This window comes from Drosophila simulans, chromosome 3R (assembly GCF_016746395.2).
Source record: "Drosophila simulans strain w501 chromosome 3R, Prin_Dsim_3.1, whole genome shotgun sequence".
Lineage (NCBI taxonomy): Eukaryota > Metazoa > Arthropoda > Insecta > Diptera > Drosophilidae > Drosophila > Drosophila simulans.
Genome location: NC_052523.2, coordinates 4,177,727 through 4,190,418, shown reverse-complemented (window position 1 = coordinate 4,190,418; position 12,692 = coordinate 4,177,727). Strand labels below are relative to the sequence as shown.

General features: G+C 42.9%; 1 protein-coding gene across 5 annotated transcripts in view; it reads right to left on the bottom strand.

Moving 5' to 3' along the window:
* The window catches only part of LOC6727111, a 37,502-nt gene that overhangs the window by 3,420 nt on the left and 21,390 nt on the right, over positions 1 to 12,692 (bottom strand). For 4 of the 5 annotated variants that reach the window (XM_016176261.3, XM_016176264.2, XM_016176262.3 and 1 more), the window contains exons 9-10: positions 5,388 to 5,577; positions 427 to 578 (exon numbers count right to left, since the gene is read on the bottom strand). In XM_016176261.3, the coding sequence (XP_016033588.1) occupies positions 427 to 578; positions 5,388 to 5,577 (342 nt within the window). Of the gene's footprint in view, positions 1 to 426; positions 579 to 5,387; positions 5,578 to 5,907; positions 6,045 to 12,692 lie in introns of those variants that run through there. The other variant, XM_016176263.3, reaches the window with a different exon arrangement.

Here is a 12,692-nt window from a genome sequence, read left to right as displayed (position 1 = left end):
TTGCCCGGCCTTTATTTTTATCCCTGAGCGGTGGCCACTCCAACTAATAATATTTGCATGTGCCGCCACCCAATCCGGCTGCTGTAGAATAATAATAAAAGCGGCAGTAAAAATTCTATTCATTTCGCTGTCCGAGCGTTGCAGATTGCAAAACGTGCCGTATTCGAAGGCAAAGCCAATGCCAAACCAGTGCCACTAGTCGTTGCCATTCCAGAACTCATGAATATCCCACACTGCATCCGCACCCGCATCCGCATCCGCATTTGCATGCAGATCTGTGACTCTTCGTGTTGATGTTGATGGCCCTCCCAGCTTTATAGTCCACAGCCTTGGCAGTACGAGTACCACAAACTCCCCAGCTAACTTTCTCCAAATGCACTTTGCACATCCGCTCTGTGGACCGAAAGTCCAGCAGGCAGTACTCACCCGGTCTTTACGAAATTCGTCCAATATGCCATTACCGCCTCGGAAAGCAGCTTTTCCTGCACCGTGTAGTTGCCACTGGGAAAGGGACCTGCGGCGGCCAAAGGAGCCCCGAAGATAAACGCCAATTCCTCGCCCATAATGCTGTGCGGTAGCTGTAAGTGAAAATGTATATATATCCAGTTCAAAAGTGTCAGTAAATCAAGCCGCTAGTGGAATACTCTAAAACGCAGGCCATTAAAGCGGGTTGTGGGCCTTAAGCTATAAATATTAAAGTATCAAGGTAGGAGGAGGAAAGTGGATGATTTGCTTTCAAAACTAAGGGAGCTCTCTGAATATGCCATTCTTCCAAAATGAAATGAACTTTAACCCTTACTGTGAAAGGGGAAGACTCAAATATTATAGCAGTGTCTTAGAAGTAACTGTTCATGTTTCTTTAAATACAGAGAGGTAAACGCACAGAGAGGAAGCGTCCGCCTTGCAAGGACTCTGATTTACGGAAGGAAATCTCCTAATGTGTTCGACCTTCATCACTGAGTGTATATTACCCGGCAAAATGTAATGCGGTTAGAAAGTCGGTGGGTGACTAGGAGATCGGTGTGAAATGTTTTCAGCAGTATTTTAACGGCTCTTTTTTGGCCATTGTGACCAACCGGCATCAATCTTCTTAGACGGCCTGCATAAATATTTAGCTAGCCGAAGACAGGAGCGAAAAACAGGACGAGGACGACGGCGGGGACGGGAATGGGAATGGGGACAGGACGAGACCGCCGGAGGGAGTCGCTGAATGTAAGTAGGTAATAAAGCCAAGTTTTTATTGTTGCCATGAAAAATGTAACAAAGTCACAAAGCATTGCTGTCTGAGCACATCAAAATGCCACTGTCCCATAGCTGCTGACTGTTCTTTTCGGTTTTGGCCATCGGACGATGTCCTCTGCGCCGCTGAAATCTTTTATGGCATTTATGAATGATGAATTTCGCTTTTGATTTTGATTCTCATTTTGCAATTGTGTGAGAATCTGATGAAACGAGCAAACGGAATTCAATATTGCTGCTCCGTGGCAAGGCTTAGTCTAAGCTTTTTGTTGAGAGTTCTGTGATGAATATACACGGTTCAATGGCCCTATAACGAAATCAAAGCTATTCCTTAAGGTTTTTCCACGATTCGAATTGATTCGGCATTCTGGCATGGCGAATGTTTATTTTACGTTTAACATTTTGATGCCAGGGGAAATATTTTCATATCAATCAAATTGAGTGCCTGCGAACAATAATATTATTTGTCATAGCACACACTTTACTGCAAATGCTTATAGTGCACAAAATCTAAAAATTTTAATTAAACACTTCCGTTTAAATTCTGCAAGCTCAGTATTGGTCCCGATATGAATGCATAATTAAAGAATGTTCATAAATTTGCCAAAAATAATTTATGAATTTATTCGATTGGCACATCCTGTACCGAATTCGAGTCGGCCAGCGATTCTCGCTTTAAAAATAACCGGAGCGGAGGCGGAAATTCAATTTGGAATAAATGCGTAACTTTCGTAATTTATGCCCCTCCGTGTGCCCACTCTAAAAACGCCTTCCTGTGCCCACGGCAACGGAAACAACAATTTGACTTAGCGCCATTTGTCGTAATAAACCTAATGGAGTTAATGGCACTCGCTGCGTGTAAAATTTCCAAAAATATTTGCCCGAATAGGCTTTACGGGGGACTTAGGATCAGTAACCTGAGGCAATTGCCTGGGCGTGAATTGGCCAGGAGGCTGGGAATTGCTCGGCGCAGAATTTGGCCTCGTCTTTTTATAATTTTATTGGATTACGCCAAGAGCTTGGCGGGGCCAGGTCTCTTTAATTTGGTATTTCTGCGTGTTGGTAATTAAATATTTTCGCTCGCAGAATTTTTGGCAAAAAGTACGCTGTGCATTAAGCGAAACGGCCACGTTTTTCAGTATTTGCCAAACACTCGAGTCTCGGAACCTTTTTGCGGATTGCGGTCGCAACTTTGAACCACGCACCAAAATAAAAACTTTAGTTTGAGTCATATTTATTTTATTTTCATAAATTTCTTTTCCTTCCTCAACCATTTCGCATTCTTATCAGAAGGAGGAAGCCAGTTGAGCGGGGGGAATGCCCAAATAGTCGGCGAAAAAAACTTTCCCAAGAAAAAAGAAGGCGACCAGACGGGACATACTTCAAATGTTTTTTATTTGTGGGGTTTGCGGAAAATTCTTGGGATGCTGACCGCGTTTAGAATGCGATGATAATGACGTTCGTCTACGTGGGACTGTGTGTTCGTGGGCCCCGGAAAATGCTGAATTTAATATGGGAAACTTATTAAACTGTCCTCGAGCCGAAGTCGTTTCCATCTGCTTTCCCTCGATTATGCCTAAATAAATTGGAACTTGTTTTGCCAAAGTTTTCGGCTCGCTGAGTTTATTGCTCAGCTTGGGAAATTAGAAAAGAAGAATAGAAAAATCCTCCAGAGCAGCAATTTTGTCGAATCCCCATGTTGTTTATTTCTGTGCCATTTTGCGTTTTGTCGTCGGGATTAAATTCAGTTAGGATGTACTTAACGCACAATTCTGATTTCGGTGGCGTTACAAGTTCGTGGAAAAAGTCCTTACTACTTCGAGAACGAATCAAATCGCTTAATTTCAATTTCTTTTTTGTTGAAATATAAATTTTAAAATATTTAGAAAATGGGAATTGTTTATTTTTTAGCTTCAGACTATTTCAGAAGAGTGTTCTTCCCAATTCAACTAAATCGCTGATATACTGTCAATCTGAATACCATCTGTAGACAGTGGATTTTGCTGACACCCTCTGTCTGGTTGTATGACGCTGTCTTTGGGATTAAATCAATTAAGCCCTTCTTAAAGCACCACAGCCATTTCGCTGGAATTATCTATGCTTGGTATAATTTTCGCTATTTTTAACAGGCGCCTTGAGGCACAGCTCCGCATCAGTGGAATGGAATGGAGTGGTCGGACACTTGAAGCCAAGTACATAAGTAGTCTCTTTGGCCCATTTTGAGGCCGAGTTTGAGGCAAACAGGCAAGACATGTGCCAAAAAGTTTCACAATAAGCCCGCGGCCCAAGGCGAATAGTCAGAAAGTGTTGGCTGCGGGGGCGGCTGAGAGTGCTGAGTGGGCGTGGTCCAAGTGAGGGGGCTTGAGCTCGAGATGGAGTGCAGAAGCGCAGTTTATGCACAAATTCATTCGCATTCAGGCGAGTTCTTGGCTTCGGCCCTGACAAGCGGAGAATGCGACAACAGAGAGATGTTGGCATAAATAAAAGAGGAGCCAGCATGTTGTGCGATTGTGTGGGCCTTAAGTTGTCTGACTGTTTTCCTGTCTGGGGCCCCAAAGAAAAAGTAGAGAAACAGTCGGAGCAACAGCAAAGGAAAACGAGTAGGTTGGTGGGTTGCGTTGGCGACAGCCAGCGATAATTTGTAGGCACGGCCGAATATCCTTGGGATCCGCTTTTCATGTTCAAGGCTTCCCGGGAACGGCATGAAATATTTAAGTGAATTTTATTCCTGCAATTTATTCGCACTAATGCGATGCCTGGCTGCAGAATCCGCCCATATATCAGGGGGCATAAACATGTTCTTTTGTACGATTTGGCTACTTTCGGTCGATGGCAAGCGTTGGCAATTTATCAGACTTATTTTCATACTTTAATTGCGGTCTATTAAAAAGTTGTTGCACTCCGCTCGCCACAAGCTGTTGTCGCACCCGAAAGGCCATGTCCCCGAGCTGTTCATCTATTTTGCAGTTGCAGTTTGCTTTATGGCCAACTGCTCAGCAACTATGGCCATAAAAATTCGCTTAGCAAAAGACTAAAAGTTGCCAAAAATATAATACAAAATAATAACTTTCCACTGGGCGGGGGGAGTGTCTCCTTTGTTTCGGATCCCTGTTTGAGTTGTTTTCAAATTCATTATTTCTGTATGGGTTGTTGGGGAAGTTTTGTCTCCGTCTGGTGAGCAATTTCTGTTTTGCCATCGGGCTTTTCTCAATTTTTCTGCGAAGGCATAGGCGAAGCTCAAAGGACCCTTACCGCGGGGAAATCAGTGGGAAGATGAAAGGATTCCCCTGAAAATGTTTACTTACGCCGAGCGCCCTATTTGCCTATCAGTCCAATCATCTTAATTACAAATCAATAGGTCCATTTAACTGTAGAGTAGCAGAGGTCCGAGGCCAAGACAGCTTCATAGCAACACAAAGCTATCTATGCGAGGCAATCAGTAACAAATCCATAAGCATGACAAACCCATAAAACCAAGCCAAGTAGGATGGACAAGGACACAGATAGCCATAACCATAGCCGTTCTCCTCCTCCGCCCCTCGAAAGTGATCCCTCCTCGGACTCAAATGAACCCGAAGTCAAGAGGATGCCGTCTGCTTAGCAAAAGGACACGAGCCAAACTTGTCCGACAGTATTTTTGTTTTGGAATTTTGCGCTTTTTATATTTTTGGCTGCACTCGGAAAAATGATTCCATAAGTGGAATAATATCACAAAAACTACTTTGGAATTTAGATATTAATATTAAACCACAAGTGTGAAAATAATGCCAATTCGAAGGCATCCGCGGGACATTGCCTTTTTTTTCTATGTGTATATATTTAGCCATTTCTGTTACGGAGGGTTCAATGCCTTCATTACGATCATTCCCCATTGGCAGCTGCAAACTTGCGAATTGTTTTGGCCAAAAAGCCAAAACAAGCACCGTCAGCCTCGTCAACGATGAACTGAATTCAACGGCCCAGTGCCGCAAACTTTTCAGCATTATTGTTCCATTATTGGGTGGACGCAGTGCGGTGAGGGGAAGGGAAAGAATCCAGTACATTATGGAAACTCATTAGATGCCAACTCACGCTGGGTTTAATTTAAATGCGCTGTAGAGTATGTAATTGGAATCGCCGTTTGGGCATTGAGGAGGGCTAATACTTACGTGGGCAAACGGTCCTGTCGCGCTGTTATGGCCAAATACGTACATATAATTGCGCCGATTGACATCCGCGTGGAACATTCCCGTTTGCAGGAGCGGGCCAACCACGCGAGCATCAGACAGTATGTCCAGAACCACGTCACGGTGCTCCAAATTAGTGGCCTTAATCGGATTGTTGTACATGTCCTGGTATCTGCGGAGAGAGAGGGAGATAGAAAAGTGAGTGTGGGCAGAACGTAAGTGTAGGCCACGAAGCACGCAGAACATCATCGCAACGTGGCGTATGCGTAATGTGCATTGTTAACATTTGGTGGCTCGCTGTGGTTATGGGTGTGCGTGTGGTACCCGTTTTGTGTATTTACTCTCGGTACGTAAAGCTTAATTACGCGGTTGGCTTTTGTGAAGAGCACCCCCCGTGGGACACTCCCAGTCAACAATGGACAACAATGGCGACTAATGCCGAACATCGCGAATCAACCAAGAAACTAGCGCTGATTGCAATTGATTTTTGTGAAAGATTTACGCTCTAATCCCGGAACAATTAAGTGAAAGCCCCACAAAACAATGTAAAGTTACACATTGCTTTGGTCATTTCAACGTGTAATCAAAACTTAGATAGAGTATTGGGAAAGTACTTAATACAAATTTTATGGAAACCAGATTTGATTTAATAATCCATGAAACTTAGTCTTACAAGATGTACATAATACCTGAAACCGCCTATACTATAACAAAGTACATGGGATTTTAATGTCTTTATCTCTTTTTTGCACACGTCTCATTGCGCTAAAGAAACACAAAATAATATACACATTTAACTAACAATATAAAGTTTGAAAAGAAAATTCAAGATTAAACTTTTCGTTGGTAAAACTTTTGTTAAACTTTTCACACTTCACAAATTCAGCAGTTTGGAAATGCTTTAAATGTGCCTTTAATTTGTTCTTAAAAAGTTTGTTGTCATCCAACTTGTTAATAGCCTTTATGATATTTATAATACTTAGAACAGGTGCAGCTTATGATCGTTAATACATAAGTATATCTCACCTTAAATTTTACAATATCAAAATTCATTTTACAGAAAAAAAACGGCTAACAATTAAATCGAGCTTAGAAACACCTTTAGTAAAATGCCTCCCTGTACTGGGTTTTCTCTAATAAATTTGTTGCCCTCCACTCCCACATTAGATATATCGGCGTGCTTCTGGTTAAGTCCATCCCAGCATGAAATTATTATGGCGCAGCGGGAAAGACACGGGGTCTTGGAAAAATACAGAAATCCCTCTGTGGCTGCCTTGTGTTCATGTCAAGCACAACACTTGGCCTTTTGCTAGCAGCTGTTGAAGCAGGTACAACATGCCACAGGACATACAGACTCACACTCACTCCAAGGAATATGTACGCCGGGTTTTTCAACGTCTTGGCATGGCCTAATGTACAAATAAATAGAGCCATATTTTCCACATTTTCGTACGGGTTGTACTTAGTTTTCCTTTGCTGGCCGGATTGTCTGTTTGTGTTTTTTGTGCCACGTTATGCATTTTATTGTCGGCTACTTAAGTTATGCACTTTGACCTCCATTCAGACAGCACAGTCGACGTCGACCCCCCGTGAAGAAGCCTCGAGGAAGCAAAGTCAGCAAACGGCAGGGTGTACGGTGCCACTCATGAATGTATAGCCCAAGGTGGCTCGCAAGACGCCTCTCGTTTGCTCTACTTGCTGCTGCTTATGCAGGATTCAAAGGACATACCTACAGCAGAGGGCGTAAATATATGCCAACCCCCTATGAGGTTTTATAGAACTCATCACAAAAGTTGGAAAGTAAAATTAACAATTTTTAGTGATCATTGAAAAATATATAAAGTAGATTGCTCGATTATTGAATGTTGGAACATTTTTACGAATTAGTGTTCCACTACGTTGCCCGCTCCTGTATATCTTACTTCTCCTCTAGTAGCCGCCGCCGGAGACACATGTTTGCATTGGAATCGTAGTCGGAATCAGAATCGAAACTGCTCAGCTTCGCTTTATATTTATTTGCGGTTTCCATTGTGTAATCCCATCTAGTTGAGCAACGCTTGGAGCGTTCAGTTGGCGGTACACGATGCGTATGCGCAATAAATAACAAGTGTGAGCTTCGGAATGTCTTCTTCGGCTTATTAAGTTAAAAACCGTTTGCTATACTTTCTGGCGGTACATATGCTGAGGTTCCCGGAACAGCTCAGAACTTTGATCTCATTATGCTCCCCACAGTGGCGTTATTATAAGCTCATCGGAAAACCCGCACCAACCATCGACTTAATTAAAAATGCATGCCAGCCATGATAATTCCGTTTGAGGGGGTGGAAAAACTTTTTAGTAGTCCATTGAGGAAGCAGTAAAAATGTGTCATTGCAAATATAATTTGGAAATCGCGCGAAATGCTTGCAAAAACAAACGGAAAGTCGAGCAAACAAATTTTGAATGCCACCAGACCAGCACAAATGCTTAATTAAAAGTTGGACGAATGCGCATTGGGAAAATCCCTTGACAAACATTGAATAACCCGAAATTGTGGTGCTCTTGCTAAGGAAATAAGATTAAAGTGGGCACCAAACAAACAATAAGTGGAACAGTTCCGGGACTAAAGCCATACGAAAGTTTCGTGCCACCGACCATATAATTAAATATATACATATACGTGTGTGTTTAGGCGACAATCGTACGTAAAACATACACGCACCGCAAAACGACCCACAAAAGCGGCCAAACACACGAAAACACTCAAAAGTAACCGCAGAGCTCTCGAAACACAGCACCACACCAGTACACATGCACTCGCACACACACAAACGCCCACAACAAATGGCCACCGGAAATATGCACAACAAACACTCCCAAGTATGCAGTGGAAAAACACAGTCAACAAAACCAGCAACACATAGCAGGTGAAAGGGGTTAACAAAGGCGGTGAGCGTCATTTGCTTTGCTCCCGTGCCAGAGCCACGCTCACCTGGGCCCCAGTCCACAAAATTTTACACCTTGAGCGCAGCCCAAGGAATGACCATTCAGGGAACTCACACAAGTGCGATTCAATTTGGCAGTACAGTGCGATTTCCTTTATTTGTATTTGGTTAACTAAAGTGCTCGAATGAGTGAAATAGTTAAGGCAGGAATTTTGGAATTTAAACTGGCTTTTAGCTGATTTTAAAGATTTCGAGTACTGTATTACACAGGTCTTCCAAGACTTTAGGTGTAGTTTCCCGTGTTGTATTTTCCACGTGCTTGCATGTTGCATTTTCACGAACAGCGTGTCTAACGTCGGTTATATTCAAGGAGTAGAAAACTGACAAACTAGGCATGAATTAGAATAAAGAACAAGGCAAATTAGCACCCCCAGTTTTTGTGGCCTACCGCAGGGAGCTCTTTCTCCCGAACTCGGTTGCACAGTGTAGGTTGCTGACTTCCGCTGCTCGTTTCTGGAGCATGAAGCAACACTCACATTTAATTTCCGAAGAGCGTATGTGACACTTTAAATATTTCCGCACTCAAACAAACACTTCTCCGCCAGAAACACACACTCACAGTCGGAGGCAAAGTCGGATGCGGATGCGAATGCGAAAACGGAGAGACAGATACAGATGCAGACTGGGACAGACGGAGGTGCTTGCCGTACTTTTGGTCGGAGAGCCGGTCTCCGGCTGTCTGCGCCCTGGTGCACAATTTTCTAGTGCCCTAGATTTTTGGCAGCTGCAGAGCTGTAATGAATTTGTTGAGGAGTTTGCTAATGAAGTACGACCGGTCTTTCGAATAAAATGCAATTTGATTTTAAATTGCATTAAGCGGAAATTGCTGAGAACGAGAATATGCTCCTAATGGCATTCAGACGAGTGAACAAATATCGAAGCAAATATCCCTGCTCCCAAAATTTGAATCTTTCCCTGGCATGTAAAGTTGGCTTTAAAGTTAACCGGGGGCCAGACCTCAGACATTTAAGCACCTCCTCAAATCACAGTTTGCCCACGGCCTGGGAAAAAGGGGAAAATCAAATCCATTTAATCACCCAGAACAGAAATCCCCCCCACCATTTCACCAGATATGCCCGTGAGCACAACAAGCAAAGCGAAACAACTCGAGCCTCATATACATATAGCCGTGCACATATAGACACGGATGCGGACCACTAACTGGCGTTAATGCCCGACTTCTGCGGGGAATAGTGCGGGTTCATGAACCCCACTTAACGTGGATGTGGGTGAGGAAGTGAGGGGGCGAGGTTCGCCCATTAAGTTCTCAACCACTGCCAGGCTAAACAGCCAAGGCAGATGAGGATGTGTATGTGTGCTCGAAACTCCTGCTACGTCCTTAAAGCTAAAAGAGCGATAGGGTGTTGTGGCAATGGGTACTATATTTGGCCTAGGCACAGGACATAGTAGATCAGGTCAATAAATATTCAAAGGCACCATCGAAATGTATGTGCACATTATGTTTATTGCTCTAGAAAGAGTACACGTCGAATACTTAAAATATTTACTTCCTTTAGGCATATCGCACATTATTATTATGATTTATGACTTCTCACTCGCTTTTTACCTATAACATTTTTAGTATTCCTGTTGTTATCATTGGTATTTGGCCAAAAATATTTGGGAGTCCTGAGTCGAAATAAATGAACTGGCACTTGATGCCTTTATTTAAGTCAGTATTTAATTTTCCGCATATTTTTCCGATTTATTCTGCATTGCAGCCACTTCATGCTTCCCAAAGTATTAAACTTTTCGTACACAAATTCGCCACTAATGCACTGGTCGACATGGCAATTGTTGAATTTAACAATTCACAGCCTTCGGTAATATGCCAGATTTCAATTATTTATTGCGTCCGTGTGGGCTTACAACAATTTCTGGTCAGTGCGGAATATAATGTAATATATTGCGTATACGCCCCCCGATCCGCCCCAAAAGCGTTTACCGAAATTGCTTTGCCGCATACGCAAACTGTGCCCGCTTTCTGTGCCTGTATAGCTGTTTGGCATATACACACAGGCTCACACACACACACACACATATCCCCCAGCGCTGACAAACGATTATGAATAACTGCAACACGCCGGGGAAATGCGACCACTCATAGTGGCGGGCGAACGGGAAAATATCTCAGCGAGTGCCTTTGGGCGCGTGTGTGCGAATATTTATGCCGCTCACTGTGCAATAAGCACCATTTTATTACACTTGAACATCTACACTGAGCAGCCAAGTTGAGTTGTGGATGCAGTAAGTGGTCTGGGTGTCTAAAGCTCAGAAATGCGAATAAAATATGTAAATATGATGTTGAGCCCCTCATGGCCATATTATGGTAACAGTATTTTGTTCTCGAGAAATTCTCTGTACTGCGAATTTCTAAATTGCATATCAATAATTTAGTTTTCCATTCAAGTTATTTAAGACCTCCACTTTTAAACACGCTTGATTGCAGTTATATTCAGAATACATACTATGAATATTTCAGTCTGCATGCCAAAGTATTAGTGAAACAAATAACATATTTCCCATTTACATGCTCTTTAAGCACATTTACTTTAAAGAAATCCTCCCACTTTAACTACCTGAAAGCTTATAAAATTACTGAAAAGGCGTTCGCACTCCATGAATGGAATTTACACTCAAAATTCTCGCAATTGCCATATTTGCCCAGCAAAGAAAAACACTGAAATATGCAAAGTAAATAATTGCTTGGGTTTGAGAGCTGTTCTCCATCTGGTTGCATAATCGAAAGTTCTTCAAAATTCATGTCAGCGGAAGATCGCCCCGAAAGGGGCGTGGTCAGCGCAGGGGCGGACCGCTCGTCCGAGGACGAGTGCATGTGGGCCATCACAGGATGGCCCAAAACAATCGCTGAGCCGGATTGAGCTTGAGCCCGCGTACACACAAGAGGAGTGGCAAAAAGCACGCATGTAATTTATGATGTTTCAGCGTGTAAACAACACGTTCCGAGCCGTCGAAAAAAGCGGAGGCTGAAGCACGGGGAAGCATGCATCTGCACTAGTTGCAGCAACGTGTAATTTACGAGGGAAGTTTGGCAAATAAAACGGGAGCAACTGGTTCAAGATGCTGCTGCATGGGGATATATGGACATGTCTATGTTGGAACAAGAGCAGCTGGAAACCAAATGCATATTTAGCCGGGATATTAAAGCGAAAGGCGTACGGGGCAACAGCAGACAATGCCATTTAAAAGTTTATGGCTTTTGCATCGCCCACCCACAGGCCACGCCCACTCCATTGTCCTTGCCCTAAGCGTTTTGAAATTGAAGCTGGAAAGTCAGCTTATATGGATTGAGGAATGGATATGGTTATAGGAATAAGAGCTCAGCATATTAAATGCATTCATAGCCTATATGACACATTACTATAAAATGCTTTTATTGTTAAACGTCAGAAAGGAATAATTTTTAGAATCAGTAAGGGCGACAGAAATAAAATAATAAAGTGCCTTTTAAAGATATGACATTTTTTATAAAAAAAGACTACCTTTTATATACGATAAGGTATCTGCTTTGACTTTGTGGGCACAACTGGCATCACTGGCCACAATGTATGCGACTTCCTGTGCCACAGTCCGCGGATAATAAATTCAGGAGGTGAACTTCGGTAAATGCGCCGCCTGTCGCCAAGGATCAGCGAGCCGACCCCAGCGCTGCCTTGCATATTTTCGTAAATAATACTATAATAAATAAGTTTATGCTATTAAGCGTCTGCCGGCGGCCCACGGCATTGTTTGCCCGCTCCCACGGGCCTTGTTATCTATAGGACGCGTGTCTGGAGCGGTTTCATTGCGGAGTAAACAACTTTGTGGCCAGCCGGGTAATTAAGGAGCCCGCTCGAGGTTGCGGTTTATAAATGGCTGAAATTAAAACGACAATATAAAGCTGTCAGCGACACTTTGAGTTGGGTCAATTGTGTCGCGGCCAGATAAGCCAGGGATTAAGCGACTAAGCAACAGTTTACAAACCGGGAAGACGACGAGGAATAAACTGGTGATGGGGCCACAAAGAAATTCTAGAAAAGTGAGGCAACGTGAACTTCATCTGTACAATGAAAATTTAATTCAATCACACAGCAGACGTGTTTGATTCGATTTCCCATCTCACAACACGCTCAAACAAATTAAACTTCTATGAATTGAATTTGATTGCATACCAACACAGCTGAACTTCTTGGGGAATTACACCTGCAACTTTCAGTAGCAGCTTAAGAGCCATCTTGAGATGAAAAGAAAAATTTAGCAAGCTTAAAAATCCTTGCTCTATTTCCTTCTCACTGTGAATAGT